Source organism: Garra rufa, chromosome 11, assembly GCF_049309525.1.
Source record: "Garra rufa chromosome 11, GarRuf1.0, whole genome shotgun sequence".
In the NCBI taxonomy this organism is placed as follows: domain Eukaryota; kingdom Metazoa; phylum Chordata; class Actinopteri; order Cypriniformes; family Cyprinidae; genus Garra; species Garra rufa.
This window is the reverse complement of record NC_133371.1, coordinates 46,775,540-46,799,181: the sequence shown is the minus strand read 5'-3', so window position 1 is coordinate 46,799,181 and position 23,642 is coordinate 46,775,540. Positions and strand designations below refer to the sequence as shown.

General features: G+C 31.7%; 1 protein-coding gene across 1 annotated transcript; it reads left to right on the top strand.

Annotated features, from left to right (window-relative positions):
- Window positions 1-6,201: 6,201 nt before the first annotated feature.
- Window positions 6,202-23,604, top strand: nedd4a (NEDD4 E3 ubiquitin protein ligase a). Its single transcript, XM_073850247.1, has 5 exons — window positions 6,202-7,841; window positions 18,613-18,663; window positions 20,475-20,536; window positions 20,788-20,890; window positions 23,437-23,604. Exons 1-5 carry the CDS (start codon window positions 6,552-6,554, stop codon window positions 23,602-23,604), a joined length of 1,674 nt encoding a protein of 557 aa, XP_073706348.1. The 5' UTR covers window positions 6,202-6,551.
- Window positions 23,605-23,642: the final 38 nt, after the last annotated feature.

Sequence of the window (23,642 nt, the reverse complement as noted above, 5' to 3'; positions counted from 1 at the left end):
TCACATAGAAAACAGTTATTTTAAATTGAAATAATATTTCACAATATTACAGTTTTTTTTTCTGTATTTTTTGATCAAATAAATACAGCAATGATAAGAAACGTATTTAAAAACCATTAAAAATCCATATATATGATTTTTGAGATTTGTTTAAAAACGATTTGTTCTGTACCATGAGATATCATATACACAGACATGCTGTTCTTAGACAACGTTCTGTTCATCATTCTCACATTTAGATATTGTGTGTGATTCCAGTAATGTGTTCCTGTGAACTAATATTAAACAGATGCAGCCGTTGTGTTTGGTAATAATAGAAAATGTTATACAATACGGGCTGCTCATATTTCAGCATTGGGAGTCTGTTTTAAAGTTCAAGTGTTTTATAAAACCATTTTTGCATTTTATATTAATGCACTCTAATGGAGTAATGTTTCTGTGAACAGCCAAAAAAAATAATAGACAAAACAGGTGATAATGCTTCAGTCAAGTACAATCTGTGCTTACAAAGAAACCGCACAGCAGTGCCCTTGCGACCAACCACATGGTGAGATTTAAACCACTTATATCATCTTCAGATAATGTAGAAACCATTTTTAGTGAAGTACACCACTGAGCAGGAGAGCTGTGTATATATAACCGCTTATATCCTGTGACGTTCCTGCTGAGTGTTTGTCTCGGCTCCTGACAGTGTTTGTACTAACCTGAGAAATACAGTCTAGCTGTAAGACCAGAAATAGTTTTATTTTGAGCCCTATAAAATGCTTTATTCAGATAAAAGCTTGAAACCTCACTTAAACTCTTCCAGAAGTCAGCTGAATTCAGTCATGCCCCACATTTAGCCGAAACTGAGGTCTGATAGGGTTATAGAGAGATAAATGCGGTTTAAATTCTCTGAAGGAAAGTTCAAGGAAATTGCCTTCTGCAAATGTGTAGGGCTTTTTATTTGCGTTACATTTATGCAGTTTACATACAAAACAGTGATTTTATTCATGGAGTTTTTCCAACTTATGTTTATGATGAAAGCAACAGGGAATGACGTCAGAGTGGAAAGCAGCATGACAAATTTTATAATTTTACATTATCATATGAGAGCTGCTGAACATGTTCATATCAAATCACCTTTATTTGATAGCACTCGCACAACACAAAAAGCTATGGAAGCCTAATTCCGCCACTGAATAAACAATAAAAAGGTGACTGTGACTTATCTCACAATTCTGACTTTTTCTCTCGCAATTGCAAGTTTACATCTGGCAATACTGACTATTTTTCCTCAGAATTGCGTCATGTAAACTTTTCTCAATTTTCTCAGAACTGTGAGATATAAATGCACAATTGTAAGTTATTAAGTCTGAATTACTAGATATAAAGTCAGACTTGTGGAATATAAACTCACAGTTGCGAGAAATAAAGTCAGAATTCTGTGATATAAACTCGCAATTGTGAATTATAAAGTCAGAACTTTAAGATATAAACTCGCAATTCTGTGTCTTTTTTTTTTCTCCTCAGAACTGGACTTTATAACTCACAATTGCAAGACACAAAGTTGCAACTGCGAGAAAAAAAGTCAGAATTGCGAGATACAAAGTTGCTACTGCAAGAAAAAAGTCAGAATTCCGAGATACAAAGTTGCAACTGTGAGAAAAAGGATTTATATATAGAATGAGTTTATATCTTGCAATTCTGACTTTATTTCTTGCAATTGTGAGTTTATATCCTAAGTCTGACTTTATATCTACCAATTCAGACTTTATAACTCGCAATTGCGAGTTTATATCATGCAATTCTGTATTTATAACTCGCAATTGCAAATTTATATCACACAATTCTGACTTTATTTCTCAGAATTGTGAGTTTATATCTCGGAATTCTGACATTATAATTAGCAATTCCAAGTTTATATCATGCAATTCTGACTAAAACTCGCAATTGCAAGTTTCTGTTATGCATTTGTAACTTTATTTCTCAGAATTGTGAGTTTATATCTTGGAATTCTGACTTTATAACTCGCAATTGCAAGTTTCTGTTATGCAATTGTGACTTTATTTCTCAGAATTGTGAGTTTAAATTTTGGAATTCTGACTTTATAACTCGCAATTGCAAGTTTCTGTTATGCAATTGCCACTTTATTTTTCCAGAATTGTGAGTTTATATCATGCAATTGTGAGAAAAAAGTCAGAAATTCGAGTTTGTATCACGCAGTTGTAAGAAAAAAGTCAGAATTGCGAATTTGTATCACGCAATTGTGAGAAAAAAGTCAGAAATTCGAGTTTATATCACGCAGTTGTGAGAGAAAAAAGTCAGAATTGCGAATTTGTATCACGCAATTGTGAGAAAAAAGTCAGAATTCTGAGTTTATATCATGCAATTGTAAGGGAAAAAAAGTCAGAATTGCGGGTGTATCATGCAATTCTGAGAAAAAAGTCAGAATTGTGATATAAGTTGCAATAACTTTTTTTTTTATTCATAAAAAGCAGTTTTTTCAGTAATAAACAAAAAAATAACAGATGCGGTGATGGGAAGTTTGTCATATATCAAACAAATTCTGATGTAAAAATTTAATTCAGCTATAAGCAGCATGATAGAAGACAGTAGTTTTGTTGTCATGATTGTTCTCAAGAGAAGTTCAAAGTGACTGCTAGAAAATGATGCATGTCTTACTTTTTCTCTAATATCTGAAAAATGATCATTTTTTTATCAGATTTTTATTCCAGGACATGCAGTGAACATTGATTTGTGACTCTTTTTTTCTAAATGTTTCTAGTTAATGACTCTTTAATTAAATAACAGTCTGTTTAGGCAGCATGTAAAGAGAGAGGTGCAGTCACATGCTCTGGGGTCAGGGGTTGAGTTACGGGGTGCGCTTGAGATGAGGGGTGCCTCTTACATTCTGTCCACTTCCCCTGCTGTCATGTGACGCACGTACTGATGCGGTGTGCATGTCTCTCTTACGTAGACGTTGCGCATTTTCTCAGAAAGGACAGAGAGATGGATGTAAGGTTCTCTGGAAACAGTAATGTGTTGAGAGAAACCATTTCAAGATGTTATGACGACCCATCAATGCTTTAAATCAAGCAAAAGTAGTTTTGGTCATATTTTAGTGTAATCTAAGATGTTCCAAAGAGCATCTTGAGTTTCAGTGAGTCAATGTCATGCTTATTGTTTTAAATGTTGACCTAGAAATGCAGAATCTGAAGTGTTTCTTATTCATTTTACATTTTAGATACCCATCCTTTGTTTTCAAAATGTCAAAATCGTAAAACTTTGTTCATTTCCAGATGTGCAGAATTCATAAATCTCTTATTTGCAATGTGGTTTCAGGCTTTTGGACTGTGCTGGGCTCTTTTTTTTTCCCATGCAAAAATTGTCTACTGTATCTGATGTTTAGTGCATGAATCATAACCAGATCCAGACAATGGCATAAAAGGTTCTGACCTATTTGTGATACTGACCACTGGCCCAAATACCAGCACGGGGATTTCATGAAATGCTAAATGATACACTGTCTGAGTCACTGGCCATTTACAGGCCTGAAGTCAAGGGTTACGAATATAGGATGAACAGACCCTCTGTCTCATGGCATCATTTATTTTAGATATGCGAAAATAAATTTGGTGTGTTAGTTCATATATTAACATTAGTGTGTAGATTCACTTTTTTTTATTTGTCTTTTGCTATCTTCCTCAGGTGCATCCTAGGAGACATCGTCTTCTGCTGGAGGTGTTTGATGAAAATCGTTTGGTATGTAGTTTTTTTTTTTTTTTAAAGAAGGCTTTTAAAAATACAGTAAAAACTGTAAAATTATGAAATACTATTACAATTCAAAATAACTGTTTTCTATGTGAACATATTGTAAAATGTAATTTATTCCTGTAATGCAAAGCTGAATTTTCAGCATCATTACTCCAGTCTTCAGTGTCACATGATCCTTCAGAAATCATTCAGCTATGCTTATTTGCTGCTTAAGAAGCATTTCCTATTGTCAGTGTTCAATACAGAAATCGTCATTCATATATTCTTTGTCCGTTTTGTTATTGAAGTGTATATATACAGAAATATTGGCTTGCCAGTATCATTAGTTTGAGGCAGGACTGCTTTTTTGGCTTGACAATGGCAGACGTGTTTGATGGAAATGAAACCTTACACAGTTCAGCAGTCTCAAATGTATTCACCATGTTAGTGTTGGGTTCAGGTCTATTAAATCAGTAGCTACCTGAGCGTCAATGTGTAATGAATGAACAAGGATGCTTTTCTGCTAGTAGCCACCATAAAGCTCAAGTCTGGGAGCTGAAGTTTACCTTTGGGTGCTGTTAAACGTGAAAAGTAACTGCTTTAAAACACATAAAAGTGAATGAGGCGTGACCGGTGTTAGGGGGGTTCTCTCCGTCACACGCTGACAGCGTCCTCCCCGAATAACGAGGAATGTTAAATACATAAAAGAGCCAGTGTTCAAGTGAGAACAGTAACTCTTGATAAGACAATAAACTGTAGTCGCCTTCCTGCATGTGACAGATAGGTTAACCCGGTTACTGGATGTAAGAAAAACTGGTATGTCATTGCTAGAATGTGTTCGCTGGCATGAACCAAGCATGCACGCTATTTCTGTCTCCTGTGGAATGTGGTAGCTTACAGAAAGGATGACAAATCATTTCAGATCTCTTTTTGTGCAAAACATTTTTGTAGCAGGAAATCTGTCATCAAGCTCTCTTGTATTTCATTTTTATTTTAAATGCATGCAAATAGCTTGTTCTTTGTTTTAGAATTCCAGAATCTTAACACTTTGTTGATTTCCAAGTGCACAAAATTCAAAAATCCCTATTCAGCCTCACTTATATTTAGTTTTTATTTGAAATGCATGCAATTGCCCTTGTTCTTTTGTTTTAAAATTCCAAAATCTTAAAACTTAGTCGATTTCCAAGTGCACAAAACTTAAAAATCCCTGATTCAGTTTAACTTCTATTTAGTTTTAATTTAAAATGTGTGCAATTACTCCTATTCTTTGTTTTAAAATACCAAAATCCTAAAACTTAGTTAATTTCCAAGTGCACAAAAATGTATAAATCCCTGATTCAGTCTGACTTGTATTGCATTGCAGTTTGACATGCATGCAGCTATCCCTTGTCTTTGTTTTAGAATTCAAAATCCTAAAACTTTGTTCATTTCCAAGTGCACAAAATGCAAAAATCCCTAATTCAGGCTCGTATTTATTTTTCATTTGAAATGCATGCATTTACAGGGGGTTCGTTGTTTTAAAACTCCCAAATCCTAAAACTGTGTTCATTTCCAAGTGCACATAATTAAAAAATCCATGATTCAGTCTGACATGTATTGCATTGCAGTTTGACCCCTTTCTTTGTTTAAGAATTCAAAATCCTAAAACGTTTTTTCCAAGTGCACACAATGCAAAAAAATCCCTGATTCAGTCTCACTTATATTGCATTGCAATTTGAAATGCAAGAATTCTAAAATCCTAAAACTTTGCTCATTTCCAAGTGCACAAAATGCAAAAAATCCCTGATTCAGGCTCACTTATATTTAATTTACATTTATGTTGTGAGCAGGACGATTTCCCGTACTGATCCTGTGCACTGTGTTAACTGCAATTACCCCTCGTGCAATTGCCCCTGATTGATGAGATGGCATTTCTCTCTGACAGAAGCATGGTCTTAAATGGCTGCAACAGCGGGTGTCAGATGACACGTGATGTGGCACATGTCCATATGTGAGCTGGCACAACAGCCTCAGTATTCAAGTTGAAGGCTCTCCTTTGGCACAAACAGGCTTGATTCCGTCTGCTTCTTTTAAAATTTGTAGATGAAGCTATCATGCACTTAAGTCGTGCATGGTTGGAAGTGCAGAAATAAGCCAAACGCTCAGTTTACGAGCCTCAGTTTTCAGCAGCTCGTAACACCCTGTTCCCCACGTATCTCCAAAGTACTGTACATGGATGCTGTTGAGAAAGCTTAAAATGAGGCCAAACCCCGTTCCTCTTTATTTCCTGTAACTCTATCCTGGTGGGGTAAAAATATTAGCAGGGGTGCAGCTTTACAAGAAACTTTAGACACTGCTGTAGAAGGAGGTGGCAGAGTCGAGCTTGGCTAGAACAGGGGCGAGCTGTCCCACCTCCATCCTGGCATGCACGCAGATTGTTGTTTTTTGCACTGGGGTGACCGGCAGCTGGGGGAGGGAGGGCACCCGTGCCTGAATCGGCGCTTGCGAAACTACAGAAGGCACAGCTGAGGCACTCCAGAGGTCTGGCACAGCAGAGCCCTTTGCAGGCTTTCTGGAGCAGTTGCTTCAGCAAAGCTCTCTGAGTTTGCCGTTATCCTTTAGAGCACTAGAGCTGTTCTTCATGGTGCGCTTGACCTGTCATGGTTGTTAGCTTCAGAGGAGCTTCGGGAGGAATGCCGCTTGTCACTGCTGCTATTTTTGCAATGTGCAACCGCTAATGGTTGCAATCGCACAACGGGACCAGGAGCAGTTGGTTTTTGCTGCTCGTTTTTTACTTGTTTGGTTTGGGTCCTGCGTCCCACCGGATCCCTGACTTCATGGCGCGACAACTGCGACTGCATTTCGCTTCGCGAAGAAGCAACACCGACCCGCTGTCAGAGACTTGCAGCAGTCACGCTGACGAGAGCGGGCTTACGAATGCCGGCCGTAGCTCCAGCGAGGCCCTGATGCACAGTTCCCTGCACATGAAGGTGACTCCAGGACAGCTGGCTCTGGCTTTGCCACCCTTGTCACCAGAGTACGGTAATTTACAGCGGCACTCCACCGTATTTATCCCCAAGGTGAACGGGAGCAGGAAAAGCACGCTGCAGATCTCCTTGCAGACTTCCAAGCAGAGCGGCGAGGCGGATGGCAGCAGCGCTGGGGAAGACGGGGAGCTCGCCAGCTGCGAGGGCGGAAATGGAGATGGAGGTTCCTGTAGCAGCAGCACAACGAGCGACGCCGGCTACTGCAGTAGCAGCAGCATCTTCGAAGCGGACGTCCCAGATCGCAAACCGATCTCTCGGCGGAAGGCGCGGGCTCCCTTGCGGCGTTGCTCATCCTTGGTGATTTTCCCACGAAGCCCGTGCACCACGCCGCCCGCGTCTCCCGTCAGTCCGGTAGCATCTCCCATGATCCCTCCGCTGCCTCCGTCGGCACGAAGTTCCTTTCAGACCTCTCATCAGATGCAGCTGTCCAGCGTTGATGCGTCGCACGATGACACGTCCAAGGGATCCGTCGCCACTGCAGTTAATGGTCTGCGGCTGTCCAAGAGCAGTACGTCAGCAGAACACAGGGACGCCAAACCCATCGTGCATTTCAGCATGCCGCCAGAACAACCGCCAGGACCAGAGCGAACGGAAAGACACTCCAGCGTTTTATTGCACTTCGCAAACCAGCGACCGCTTCCTTCGGGGAAAGCAAGTTCGGCCAAATCAAAGGTCAACGTTGACTGTTCCAAACCTCTCGAGGGCCCACAAACCGACAACGTCCCGGAACGAGCCAAGCTTTTCCGGAGCACCTCAGCCTGCATGCTGCCAAGCGGAAGGCCGTCGTCCGCGGAAAGGAGACACGCCACTTTTCCGACTAGCGGTAGTTCGGATAAGTCCTCGAGGAAAGGGTCGCATCACGTCCTTCACAGGAGTATTTCTTTGGAGGTGCCCTGTGCGAACACTGAGATCTCTTGTCACGTTTCAAACTCTGCAGATGTGCACTCTAAAAATGGCCCTCCACACGTGCACATCCATGTATCTCACGGCACAGGTGCAAGAAAATCAAACACCCTGCAGGACAACAGCATAAACGACAAAGCGGATCATGTTCCAACCTGCACAGAGAGAAATTCTACCGTAAGCCTTTCCTTCTACTAGCAAGTGAAAACTCAGAATGCACTTTTAAACATGCCAAGTCAGTGAGTGTAAATAGTGTTTCACTCTAAAATCACATTCACATTCAGATAATTTGTAGTGATCGTTTTCTTGCTGTTGAATAGTAGAGGTGGATTGAACATTTTGCGATGAGTGAGCAAATATGCACCGTAACTATTTAGAAAGTTGTCTTCTGATGCTGCATGTAAAGCTTTCCTTTATAGATATGCACATTTTAACATCGGTTTGGGATTGTGAAATAAATAAATTCATTATGGTCCATAATTTAATTTGTGTGTTGCGTAGATATACAGATACAGATCCTCTTAGGCAGGTTGGCTTATGTACAAGCACTTTAAAATGGCATTGTTGCTAAACCGGTTTAATGCATGTCGCATTTTAGAGGCTTTTTCAGGCTGTTGTTGTTGTTGTTTTTAACACTCAGAGTGATCACTATGTATTTACCTTGGAAATAATTTCCATTTAGGCAGACTAGCTTATAAACAAGCACTTTTTAAAAGCAGAGTAGATCAACTAGTTGCATGCATGCCACATTTAAAAGGCTTTTTCAGTTTTTAAGTCAAAGGTTTACATCTTGGAGAATCTGCATTATTTGACCAAAATAAGAGGGATTATACAAAATGCATGTTATCTTTTATTAAGTACTGACCTGAATAATATATTTCACATAAAAGACATTTACATAAGAGAAAATAATAGTTGAATTTATAAAAAATGACCCTGTTCAAAAGTTTCTGTGTTTTTACTTGAATGATCCACAGCTGTGTTTTTTTGTTGTTGTTTAGTGATAGTTGTTCATCCCTTGTTTGTCCTGAACAGTTAAACTGCCTGCTGTTCTCCAAAAAAATCCTTTTGGTTCCACAAATTCTTTGGTTTTTCCGCATTTTTGTGTATTTGAACCCTTTCCAACAATTAAGGAAACACAAAGCATTAAGAGCTGGGGCGTGAAAACTTTTGTGTACATTTTTCTTATTTTGCCTAAATATCATATTTTTTCATTTAGTCCTGCCCTTCAGAAACTACAAAAGATACTTACATGCTAGCCTACTCAGAAGACAAAATAAGTTAAATTTACCCTGATCTTCAAATTCAAAAGTTTTCACCCCCTGGCTCTTAATGCATGCTTTTTCCTTCTGAAGCATCAGTGAGTGTTTGAACCTTCTGTAATAGTTGCATATGAGTTCCTCAGTTGTCCTCAGTGTGAAAAGATGGATCTCAAAATCATTGTTGGAAAGGGTTCAAATACACAGAAATGCTGAAAAAGAGGATTTTTCTAAAGAACAGCAGGTAGTTTAATTGTTGAGGACAAACAAGGGACTCACGAACAACTATCACTAAACAAAAAGATCACACAGCTGTGGATAATTCAGGTAACAAAACAGTGTTAACAGTGACTGTTTTATAAATACAACTATTATTTTCTCTTGTGGACTATGTGTAAACATCTTTAATGTAAAATGTCTTATTCAGGTCAGTACTAAATAAAAAAACAACATGCATTTTCTATGATCCCTCTTATTTTGCTAAAATAATTAACATTTTGACTTCAACTGTATCTAACAGTTTAGAAAGCATTTTAGAAATGCATCGCAACTGAATGAGTTGCATGCATGCATGTCGCATCTTTGAGGCTTTTCCAGTTTTTATTAATTTGTTCACACTCTGAGTGATCGCTGTATGTATTTACCTCTGGAATAATTATAGACAGCGGTCCCTAAGCCTCCCCCCAGCCCTAGGTCTATAAATACCCAGCTTCGAAAATACTCCGCTTGACTCCAGTTAGTCTGGCCGAGTACCACGCTGGCAAGCTCCTAGGATTCAACATGATATGCAGGGGCTGCACATGGCTGTCCGTCAGCTGTTGGGCCAAAGGTCAGCTGATTGGGGGAGAGGATGAGTGTCAGGGATACAGGGGCCAAACGATGCGATTCCTTTGCAGTAAAGGATAACATGTTCGCTGCCCAGCGGGTGCCCGCTTAGCCGTCGGTATGTTTTCGGAGCATCAGGTGTCTCGCTCGCTGCACTTATTTCATTTGCACTCACTCTCTTTGTCTCTGATTTTACAGCGTGTTAGAAACTGGTCGCACAAGCAGTTAACAGAGCTGTTACCTTTACTGCCGCGGTGCTCTTATGTAATCTAATCGAAATTCAAGGCTCTAATTTCAGCATGCTGCTTGTTTGTGATGTTCAAACACATGAACATATTGTTCCTCTCGTAGCTCATTCAGACGTTTAGAAAGTACACTGCGTTGCAGCAATAGCAAGACAATACAATACAATACAATATTATTCAGGTCCATAGTTGCATGAAGTATTCTGCACTTAAACATCTTGCATAACAAAATGATGGTCCAGGACGATACCTGGTATCAGTTTCCCACAGAAATGGAGCTGGTGCTCGGCCAGGGGATCTGGGAGGTAATTTGATTCAGTGTGTTTATGTTATGAGCTGCTTTTGATTTAACAGTCAGATGGTATCTACACTTAAGAAATGCAATTCATTGCGAACGTCTTTTTGACTCCAAGGCTCAAAAACAGTATATAAAAATTTATAGAAACTGGCAAATTTATAAAAACAATTAAAATAAAATATGTATAAGTAAAATAATTACATAAATTAAAATAGTTCAAATAATTAATTTCTGTAATTCCAGACTTTTTTTATTTGATTAATGGCAGTTTCCTAACTATTTGTACCGGATGTAAATTAAAAATATTAAAATATGTTTGACTTTTTAAGATTTAATTAATTTCCTTAACATTTCCAGGTCTAGAAATCCACTAGGTGTGGCACTATAGAAAAATAACTAAATATAATAATAATAATAATAATAATAATATTATTATTATTATTATTATTATTATTATTATTATTATTATTATTATTATTATTATTATTATTATAAGCCAGATAATTTGTTGAATTAAATGGCTAAAATAATTAACTTTGTAATTTCAGAATACCTGTTATTGTTGTTATTATTGTTATTATTATTATTGTTAATAAGAAAAATAATAACATTAATTTAAATACTTAAAATATTTATTTTTATTTGTTTGTTTGTTTGTCTATTTATTTATTTATTTATTACTGATTAATAGCAATTTCCATAACTTCCATAACAAAAATCCACTAGGTGTGGCACTATATAAAAATAATTACATATAATAATTATTAGCAAAATAATTAGCTAAAAATAAAATAATTAACTTGTGTAAATCCAAAAATATATTATTATTATTATTATTATTATTATTATTATTATTATTATTATTATTATTATTTATAATGTATATAAATTAAAATTGTAAAATATTTATGACTTTTTCATATTTAATTATTTAAAAAATAATAATAATAATTATCTGACTAAAAGGAGTTTCTCAGCAATTTGTAATATTTTTATTTATAAGGTTTTATTATTAGTGTACTGTTTTTAAATGATTTTAATAATTTCCTTGAATTTTTCATATATCATTCTAATAAATATCCAATAAAATATATATAAATAATTAATATAAATAATGTTGGAACAAAATAAATTAAGAAATATGATGTCCAATTACATCTTATATTATTTTATTTAATTTTTTATTTATTTATGGAAATATTTTATAAATTATAAATGTGAAATATCCCTCGTGTTGAGCTTAAAAATGTTTCTTCCTTTCTTTCTTATTTATTGTATCGTTTTTATTATTATAGTTTTATTTAAATTTATTAATTTTATTATTAATATTATTATTTTTTTATTTGTTTTTTTATATATTATATATGTATATTTATATATTTATTTATATCCCGTATATTTATTATTTTAGTTTTATTTAGTTTATTAAGTTTCTTTATTTATTTTAATTTTACATTTCATTTGACTTATCATGCATTTAATTTTCATGTACTAGTTTATTTAAATTGTGATTTAAGTAATCGTATTTATTTAATTTAAATTATTATTTCATTTTTTATCTTCATTTATTTATATTCTATCTTTATTATATCCGTCTTATTCCACGTCATTTTAAGTGGGTTGAGAATTCTAGTTTAAATGGACATGCAGGATAAAATAGTTGTGTAATGTGTAATTCATGGAGCTTTCTTAAATCTACCCTGAATGTTGTTCAGAAAGCTGTTTTTAATCAGACATCTGACCAAACAAACTTTCCTGCTGTATAAATGTGTCGAACGGATCCAGATTGATCTCGGGTCCAACATGTCGATCACAGTTCCTCTGTTTCCCACTCAAGGACGCTGTCACACCTTATGCTCGCTGACAGGAATGGTTAACACATGACTGTGTGACCTCTGGCAAAGGTCAATGCAATCAGCAGCGTTCCTAAAGAGCTGTCAGATGTGTGAGCGAGCGCCGGCGGCTTTGATAGTGTGTGAATGAGTTGTGTTTTTCCACAGCGCTTTCTGTGCTTGATTAGCTCTTATCAGTCAACAGCGCAGCACTCATAATCTCTTCAGCCTTGTCTCTCCTCCCACAGTGCTTGGAAACCTCATGGATTTATGAAAATAATTAGATCTTATTCCATAACAGCTGCTTGATTGAGACCTCGTACTAGTTCCTAGTCTTTTGTGCACGACTCATCATAACACTTCGTAATCTTTCAATGAAATGCAATTAGGTTTTAAGTGATGCTGTCTCTTTAAAATGTATGTAAATATTTAAATAGTTAAGGTAAATAGTAATTGAATACTTTCTGTTATCTTTAGTTTGCATAAAACATCTCCTGAGAGATCAGAAATGAGTGAGGAAATGTTTGTCAGGTGTTTTGCAGTCAAGCTGCTCTTGTAGCAGAAAATAGTTCACTTTGAGCCTACTTCATTACGTTTCTTCAAACGGTTGGCATCCTTTACTGTTTTCCTTCTCATTATCGGGGCAGACGTGGATGATCGTATACAGATAGTTTGACAACGGTTTTCCATTTTTGCCTCGCTGGCATGTCGCAACAATGGATGAAGTTGTGTAACTAGCCGTACTTTATGGTACTATACTATACTCATGTGAACTATGCCAGCGGTCTGGCAATAATGTATCAGTGGAACATTTATCAGAAGTTTGTCTAGGATTTTTTATCTATTTAGATTTCTTATCTAAGAAATCTATATAGATTTTTTATCTAAGATATTTTATCTATATCTAAAGATATTTTATCTATATCTAAATAAAGATATTTTATCTATATCTATATGTCTATAATTTTTTCCTTCTTTCGCTTTCATTCTTCCTTATTTATTATATTGTTTTTGTTTATTATTTTAGTTTTGTTTGATTAAAAAAATATATTTTGATTTGTTTATTTCACATTTCATTTAGCTTACGCATTTCGTTCCATTTTTATTTATTTCATTTGTATTATTATTTTATTTTCTATCTTAATTTATTTCATTTTTATTTGTTTTATTTTTATTTATTTATGGAAATATATTTTTTAAATTATACATGTAAAAAAGATTCCTCATGTTGAGCTTAAAAATATAATTAAAAATAATAATATTCTTTTTCTTTCTTTCTTTCTTTCTTTCTTTCTTTCTTTCTTTCTTTCTTTTTCTATCATTTTTGTTTATTTTAGTTTTATTTCATTTATTAATTTTATTTTTAATATTCTTTTTATTTATTTGAAATTTAATTTTGCTTATGCATTTAATTTTCATATATAAAAGTTTATTTAAATTTTTATTTATTGCATTTTTAATTATTGTTTTATTTTCTGTCTTAATTTATTTCAGTTTAATTTATTTTTATTTTTATTTATATAAATATTTTAGAAATTATGTGTAAAATATCTCATGTTGAGCTAAAAATTGTAATTTATATATATATATATATATATATATATATATATATATATTTCTCTTTTCTTTCTTATTTATTATATCGTTTTTGTTTATTTTAGTTTTATTTCATTTAATAATTTCATTATTAATATTTTTTTATTTGACATTCATTTTACTAATCATGCATTTAATTGTTATAATTTTATTTAAATGTATTAATTTTATTTTTTAAATTATAATTTTTTTATTTGATCTGTATTTAATTTTAAATGTATTATTTCAGTTTAATTTATTTTATTTTTATATATGTAAAATATCCCGTATGTTTATTATTTTAGTTTTATTTCATGTATTAATTTTATTATTAATATATATAATATTTTTTTCATTTCATTTTACTTATGCATTTCATTTTCATGTTTGTTTATTTAAAGTCATTATTTATTTAATTTGTTTCATTTTAATTGTATTATTTTAATTTATTTACGAAAATATTTTATTAAACAATATATGTAAAAATATCCATCATGTTGAGCTAAAATATTTAAATAATAATATTTTCTTTTTTTCTTTCTTTTTCTTTTTTTCTTTCTTTCTTATATCGTTTTATTCGTTTATTATTTTACTTCCATTTAATGTATTAATTTTATTATTAATATTTTTTTATTTTACACTTCATTTTATTTATGCATTTCATTTTCATATGTTAGTTTATTTAAATTGTCATTTATTTAATTTTTATCTTAATTTATTTAATTTTAGCTGTATTATTTCTTTTTTTTTTTGAGAAGTGCAGTTTAAAACTTGTATTTGATAATATATATAATAAGATATTGAATTCACTTTTTAAATAAAAAAACATGCAAAATACAGTTTCTTAGCCATTACAAATTCTCTTATATATATCACACACACATATATAATATATATTAAACCATGCATATATTAAAATAAGTAATCATGCATTGCCTTGTGTCTTAACTAGCTTAATTCCTAAAATGACACTAACAGAGCTTTCTCCCATCATGCTTTTATTTTATTGACACGAAGGCATAAAGAGCAACTCTGTCATCTCATTTGGGGCCCGTCGGAGTGGCAGAACCGCTTCGTGGTTTGACCCCAATACAGAACAAACATTAACATGTGATGCTGGCCTTAAAAACGAGAGAATATACTGTGTTTAAGTCATCATCCTGACTTTATAAGTGCTGTAAAAACCTGAACGAGGAAGGAAATCATGCACTATGTAGATAGACACGTTTTAGCGTAAGGTCAGCCGTTATTTCGTTCTGCCCACGCTTACCATAAAACCAAACATCTGACAGCGTTTTGAGCACCGAAGGCTTTTACGCCTCATTTAGGTGACGTGTATTTAACTTGTCATATTGTTTCGGTTAGCGTAATGACAGTGTGTGTATAAAACGTGGTATAAAATGTATTTAAAATGCTTCTAAGCTAAGTATGAAAGCCAGCAGTCGAAATGAATAGCGGCAGCTGGAAAAGGTTTGAGGATGGGAATGATTTTGTTCCGAAAACAAACTCTCTCTCGCTCTCTTTCTCTTTCTTGCTCTTTTCTCTTTGTTTTTCTTTCTCTCTCGGCCTACTTTTACCTTCACTCTTTCTTCACTCTCGCTCTCAGTCTGAGGGGTAGACCATGGGGAAGTCTACCTTTATAAAGCCTTGTGTATATATAACTCATGTATTTATATCTTTGTAAACAATGAGCACACTGTACAGTCTCAGATAAGGTCAGTGTCTTCATGACACACTGATCTTTATGTCTATTTGAAGTGTTAGAATTGAAGACAGTATTGTACTCAATAATATTATTTTCTTGCTTTTTTCTTGTATCTGGTGTGAAGGAAATGTGTCTTGTGTTGAATGTGTCCAACTTAAAAAAAAAAGTTACATTTTTATGTATTTAATTTGTATTATTATTTTATTTATTTTCTATCTTCATTTATTTCATTTGTATTATTTCATTTTAATTTTTTTAATTTGTATTTATTTATGGAAATATTTAATTAATTATATATGTAAAATATCCCTCTTGTTGAGCTAAAAAAATTAAATAATAATAATAATAATATTCCTTTCTTTCTTTCTTTCTTTCTTTCTTTCTTTCTTTCTTTCTTTCTTTCTTTCTTTCTTTCTTTCGTTCTTTCTTTCTTTCTTTCCCTATTATAATATTTTTGTTTATTATTTTAGTTTTATTTCATTTATTAATTTTATTATTAATTTATTTTTTATTTCATTTTTATGTATTAGTTTATTTAAATTTTCATTTACTTAATTTTTATTAATTTTATTTCATTTTTATTTATTTATGGACGTATTTTATAAATTACATATGTCAAATATCCCTTATGTTGAGCTAAAAAAATTAAATAATAATAGTAATAATAATATTTCTTTCTTTCTTCCTTTTCTTATATCATTTTTGTTTATTTTTATTTTAGTTTTATTTCATTTGTTAATTTTATTATTATTATTTTTTTTTTTAATTTACATATGCATTTCATTTTTATGTATTAGTTTATTTAACCCTTAAAGACCTAGAACATTTTTGGGGCAACTGAGGCACCTGTATATTTCTTTGTTTTTTCAGACCTATTCTAGCAGTCAGCATCAATTGTCATATATCATTATAAACATAAGAACTTGAACTTTATGTCTAGCTAATTTAAAATTACAAATTTCCTTTTGTTTTCTCTAAAAATTAGTGAATTTCCAGAATTTTAGGAAAAAACGCTACCAACAATTGGGTGTTTTTTACTGTGTACTCAAACAAAAACTCCTGAAGTTTAGATTTTTTTCTTTAAAAATTTGTATTTAGGTGTTTTACACTTCCAAATAAAATTTTGTCTATATATAACATTCCCCAAGCAAGTTATAGCCAATTATTACAATATTATTTAGGTGCTTTTCAGTGAAAAACAGGCCCATTTCGTTTATTGACAATATAGATCTGTCCAAAAACGTTTCAGGAGTAAAGTCATTGCAGAAACAGTGTTAAATAATAGCAAAACACAGTAAAAAATAATTTACTATTTCATAAATATATTCTAAATCCAAAAGATGAACAATAAACACAAATAGTGTAGAAAGTAGCACAAGAAAAAATGCACAAACTGTCTTGTGCAACAAAAAAATAAATAAACAATCCAAATTATTCACAAACTACACACAAAATGAGAGAGAAATATACAGAGTGCAACCGAAAAAATAGTACAAATAATCTTTAAAAACTATATAATAATTAGTTACATAATATAACAACCAAATAGATGGATCTGCTGGCTGTAGTCTGCGTCGGAATCTATTTTACCGGGACATCGCCTAGTGACCGAAAACCCACATTCCAGTGCTTTATCCGATATCTACTGTTGTTTCATCCTTGTTTTTGGTTTGTTTTATGTCAAAGGGCTCTGTCGTGAGTATTTCTGTACATTTTCAAAGAATGCTGTCATGCAAATGTGTTATTTTGCGTTTGTTTTCATGCACGCAAGACGCACTTTGCTTTCACTTTGCGTCTGTTCAGATCTGCAAAGAAACATACTAATCGGTGGTTCAAAAGACCAAAACCTATGTTTATTGGTTGAATAGATGACAGTTTGAACCAATCGGGGCACAGGGGTGGGACTAAGCATCAACAATCGTTCCTGTTTGGCTCAGAGGACCAAAACGTGTTGATTTCATCTGACAAATCAGTGCTGAGGAAATGTGATGACATAATCACGCTTACTACGGAGCCTCTGAATATCCAAATGAGACAAATGCGATATCACTGAAAAGAGCAGACTCTGTACTTTACGAGACTTTTTAAAGCATTCAAATTGGATTAGCGGTTCAAAAGTTATTAAACATTTAAGACCAATAGTTATTTTTAGCCGCCGGCGGCTGTCTCGGTCTTTGAGGGTTAAATTGACATTTATTTAATTTTCATTTATTTCATTTTAGTTGTATCATTTCATTTTAATGTATTTTATTTTTATTTATTTATGGAAATATTTAATAAATTATATATGTCAAATATCCCTCATGTTCAGCTAAAAATAGTAAATAATAATAATAGTAATAATAATATTTCTTTCTTACTTTAATTTCTTTTTATATAGTTTTTGTTTATTATTTTAGTTTGATGTAATTTGTTAATTTTATTCATTTTAATTTTATTTTATTTTTAATTTACATATGCATTTAATTTTATTAGTTTATTTAAATTGTTCTTTTTTATTTTAATTTTTTTATTTTCAATCTTAATTTCTTTCATTTTAATTGTATTATTTCATTTTAATTTATTTTATTTTTAATTTATTTATGGAAACATTTTAAAATTATATATGTGAAATGTCCCTCATGTTGAGCTAAAACATTTAAATATATATATATATTTTTTACAATTTCAATTTAAAGCAATAATAACAAATTAATTGTTAATTCGTTAATCTAGTTCTATTTGACCCTATGAATCATCCGTAGTTCAAGCCAGGGTTGCCAGATCCAACATTTTCTCTTTTCCAAACATTATTTATCAGGGAATTCCCGTTCAATGATCGCAGAGAACTTACTGCTTTGTTACTTCCAGAAAGAATTAAAGTCTCATCTCTGAAATAATATATATATGCTGCTGTTGCAGTTCAATTCAAGTGGAAGTGCAGAGCACAATTCTCTTCCACTTTACTACAAGTTATAGTATAACAAAATAAACATCAGAATGTGTTGAAAAGATACAGTACAACTTTTTGTGTTTGTAAACAATATGTCACTTAATGTTGCGTTTGCCTCAGGAAAGTTATCCAGTGTTCAAAATTCTGTAGTAAGCTATAAAAACATTAGACGGAGCTTATTTATTTTTAATTGTAAATTAAATAACCCTGTCATGAATTCCCATTTTGCGACAGAATCTCTGACAGGCGTGTTCTGTGTTTTCTTGATTCTCTGCAGACGAGGGACGACTTCCTCGGACAAGTGGATGTTCCTCTGCACCAGATCCCTGTGAGTATTTATCATCATAATATTTTGTGTTAAACTCAATGTGTGTTTTGTTGAAGCTGCCGTTAATGTAGGTTAAATGTTGGTGATATTTTTAGAAGGTCCACCTCATATGTCTTCAGAGACACTCCCTTTTTAACATTGCCTCGTAAAATAAACCATTTGTTTTTGGAACTGCTCAGTTGAACTTCATTATTAGGCACTGTGAAAATTAAACTCGCTCTTTATATATACTTGTGTGTGAGTGTGTGTGTTGGTTGGCTGAGTGAGCATAAACATTAACACTTAAAAATATACATGACACTTGACTCTTTGCCTTGTACACTATTCTCAGCAATGGTATTTGTAATGAATAATGTTTATTTTGAAAATTTTGGATTATTTCTGAGGCTGAAGAAATCAGCCACAAAAAAAAAAAAAAAAAATACATGCAAAATTAATGCATATTTAGTAACAGTCTACATAAATAAATATAAAAAAAAAAAAAAAAACTATTTAGCAAAAAAAAAAAAAAAAAATCTAATATAAATGCAAGATAATATCTAATAATAATAATTGCAAAATGAACATATAGTAAAAAATATGTGTATATATATATATATATATATATATATATATATATATATATATATATATATATATAGATTACACAAAAAATGGCAATTCTTTTTGGGGCTGAAGAAATCAGCAAAAAATAATAATAAATTCTAAATTAATGCAAATAAATATAAATAAATACATACTTGCATACAAATAAATAAATATATTATAACAAAATAATAAATATAAAATTGTATTTAGAAAAATAAAAACTTTTATTTAGCAAAAAAATATACAAATTAAAAGTTTGAACACACACGCATATATTTAAGAGTTTAAATAAATGAATATAAATAATTTAAAATTATATAATTACATTTGTTTAGACTGATATTTAGACTGAGTCGAATTACACAAATAATGGCAATTCTTTTTGAGGCTGACGAAAATCAGCAAAAAATAAATTCTAAATGAATGCAAATAAATAAGTAAATAAAAAAACATTCACATAAATAAATAGATAAATATATTATCACAAAATAATAAAATATAAAATTATATTTATAAATATAAATATTTATTTAGCAAAAAATACAAAATTAACACGTATGTGTGTGCGTTAATTTTATATAAATGCAAGATTAATTATAATAAATAATAATTGCAAAATTGAACAACATAAAAATAAATATTTATAAAATAATGCTAATTAAACATATATTACTAACTGTTTAAATAAATGAATATAAATTACACAAATAATGGTAATTCTTCTTGAAGCTAAAGAAATCACCGAAAAAATTATAATAAATTCTAAATTAATGAATATAAATAAATAAATAAAATTACACAAATAATGGCAATTTTATATAAATGCAATTTTATAAAATTTTATATAAATGCAAGATTAATAATAATGATTGTAAAATGAACACATATTGTAATAGTCAATATAATCATAAAACAATTTTTTTTTTAATATATTTATAAAATAATGCTAAATGAACACACACATGTATAAATATTAATTATTTCGAGTTTAAACAAATTAATTTAAGTAATTAAAAATTTTATAATTATTTTTGTTTAGACTGATAAATTAATACATTAAAAAAATAAAATAAATGGAATTACAGAAATAATGGCAATTCTTTTTGAGGCTAAAGAAATCAGCAAAAAATAATTCTAAATTCTATATTAATGAATATAAATAGATAGATATATTTATTTTTTTATTTTGTTACTAATATTTTGATATTTTTTTATGTCCACAGACAGAAAATCCCAACAATGAAAGGCCGTACACTTTCAAGGACTTCCTGTTGCACCCGAGAAGGTAAGCTGCCGATTTTACTGCCGTTTTTACTGCCTGGATACCTGCATGCTTTATTTTCAAACATGACTCACTTAATTCTTGTGAAAAGCCCTTTGACCTGCTATCATGACATCATGTAACTGTGAACTGTTTTCATTTCAAACATATACATATCAACACTTCTGATACACTTCAGTGGAGATTCATGTTTAAAATCTTGTTTTTTCTTGTAATTTGATGTGGGTTGTGTTTGTTGAACTGTGTCGATACAGTCACAAGTCGAGGGTGAAAGGTCATCTGCGACTGAAGATGACGTACCTGCCCAAAAACAACGACACGGAGGATGAAACGGCTGAGCAGAATGAGAATCTGGATGTAAGAATAATGCACACAGACACAATCTAAAATCCTATAATAGTCTTTAAGTGAACTAGAAAGAGTTAAAGTTGCAGTACGGTGCATAATATATTAGTGAATAAGAGATGAAGGACGTTGCTCGTCGTGTTCAGCATTGACTGTATTCACAATATAACATCTGATTTGTTAATGAGAAGTACCTTTACTGATGTGGTTTGCAGCAGAGCCTCCTGCAAGCATTTGTGTTGGATGGAGAGACCATGAAAATGTTTCATATTCCTCCATCTGCGCTTTCTTTTGTGGCCTGTCCTTGAATAAAAAATCATTTGTTTGCTTAAGCACAATTCTGCCTGGTTCACAAAGCTTTTCAAACATTTTCTGACCTTGCACTTGCAATTTATTTCTTAACAGAACGACAGATAGATAGACTTTATATGTCCTTAAAGAGAAAATCGGTTGCATTTATTATTTGTGGAAGGTGTGTTTATTTGTATTTCATTCTGTTGAATTTAATATGAGTGACGTTTACCTATACAAACATCATATTTACAATTGTTAAAATTGTTCATAGAACATCAAATATACATTTTGTACTTTTATTTTACTATTTTATTTTAATATTCTGTTATTTTAGGTTGACATGGACATCAGATACCTTTATTCATCAGTTTTTTTATTTTATGTATTTATTTATTTTAAATATTTTATTATTTTAGGTTGACTTATTTAAGAGTTTAAATAAACAAATCTTAATTATTTAAAATTATATAATTATATTTGTTTAGAGTAAGTAAGTGTTAAGTCAAATTACACAAATAATGACTTTTTTTGAGGCTTAAAAAATTAGCAAAAAAATAATACATTTTAAATTAATGCAAATAAATAAAATAAAATTACACAAATAATGACAATTCTTTTGGAGGCTGAAGAGAAAAAATAATAATAATTGAGGCCTGGATTTCAAAGGCCTCATTTTATTTTTCAATAGTGTTTTATTTTTTATTTTTTTATTTTTTTTTTTATTTCAGGATGACATGGACATCAGATGCCTTAATTTATTATTTTATTTTATTTCTGATAATTTTTTTTAGGTTGGCATGGATTTCAAAGGCCTCATTTGTCAGCAGTGTTTAATTATTTGATTTGATTTAATTTTTAAATACTGTATTTTATTTTATTTTTTAATATTCTATTATTTTAGGTTGACATGGACCTCAGATACTTATTTGTTCATCTGCCTTTTATTATTTGATTTTATTACTTTTTTTAGGTTGCCATGGATTTCAAAGACCTCATTTAATTGTTTCTGCACTGTTTTATTATTTAATTTTTATTTTATTTAATTAATTAATTTATTTTTAATATTCTATTATTTTAGGTTAACGAGGACCTAAGTTGCCCTTTTTTTTTATTCATCACCTTTTTTTCTGATTTTTTTTGTTTTGTTTTTTAGGCCTCATTTCATTTTTCAACAAAGTTTTATTATGTAATTTTTATTTATTTTTTATTTTTTATATATATATATATATATATATATATATATATATATATATATATATATATATATATCCTTAACACGGACCTCAGTTGCCTTAATTTATTTATTCATCATCTTTTTTGTGATTTTTTTTGTTTGTTTTTCTGCTTTTTTTATTTTTTTTTAGGCATCATTTTATATTTCAGCAGTGTTTTAATTAATTGTTTTATGTTCATTTTTAATATTCTGTTCTTTTAAGTTGACAAGGACCTCAGATGCCTTTAATTTATTTATTCATCCCCTTTATTTATTTATTTATTTATTTTATCAACCAGGGTTATTATAGTTAAAACTTATTTCCCATGTAAACATTTCTCATTTTTATGTAGTCTTATTTGATGTGCTAAATTAACTAAACTAAAACTGAAAAAAAATAAATTAAAAAAAATAAAAGCTATATAGACCTATTAAAAACTAAAAATTAAAAATGACACTATTAATAAAAACTATAATCGTATCTCATTGATACTTGAGATGCAATGTGTGTTCTGTCACGGCCTATGCATGTGCATTTCTTTTTTTTTTTTTTATAGCGTCGCGTGTTATCAGGTTTCCAAACAAAGGAAACAAAGCCTTCGGCAAACTAATGACATTTGTTTTGTGCATAAACAGATGTGTTATATTTATACACAATAACTTTAATATAGAACCAGCAGAGTCACTGTGTACTTTTCCAGCCGCTCTTATTGTACGAGTGCCGTGTTGATGCTGGTGTCGACTTCAGGCTTCTCTTTGTACGAGAAATACAGGCGTGATTTCAGACATCCAAAACTCACTCAGAAGTGCTGCCAATGTGAGATTAAACTGAGCTTAATCGTTCCTGGATTCACAATCCTGTTCACACCAGTCCGGGTTGTTCCAGAGGACGTTACGTGAAATTTGCGTGCCATTGACCTACATTGAAATACTGTACTTTTCATGCAAAGCACCATCTGATTAAACAAACAAACATGATTTTCCTGTGAAATTGCAAGAAAGGAAAGCAACAGCCCAGTGTTTTAATACTCTGCTCATTTGTGTCCTGTAGCCTGGTTGGGAGTTTTTGGAGCCTCATGAATTATGCAGTCCTCACCATCCTCACCAGCTGCCTGCGCTGCCCCCTGGCTGGGAGGAGAGGCAGGACAATCTGGGACGAACCTACTATGTGAACCATGAGAGCAGGACCACCCAGTGGCACAGACCCACCATACAGTAATTATAACTCACTTTAAACAAACACACGTTTGAAACATG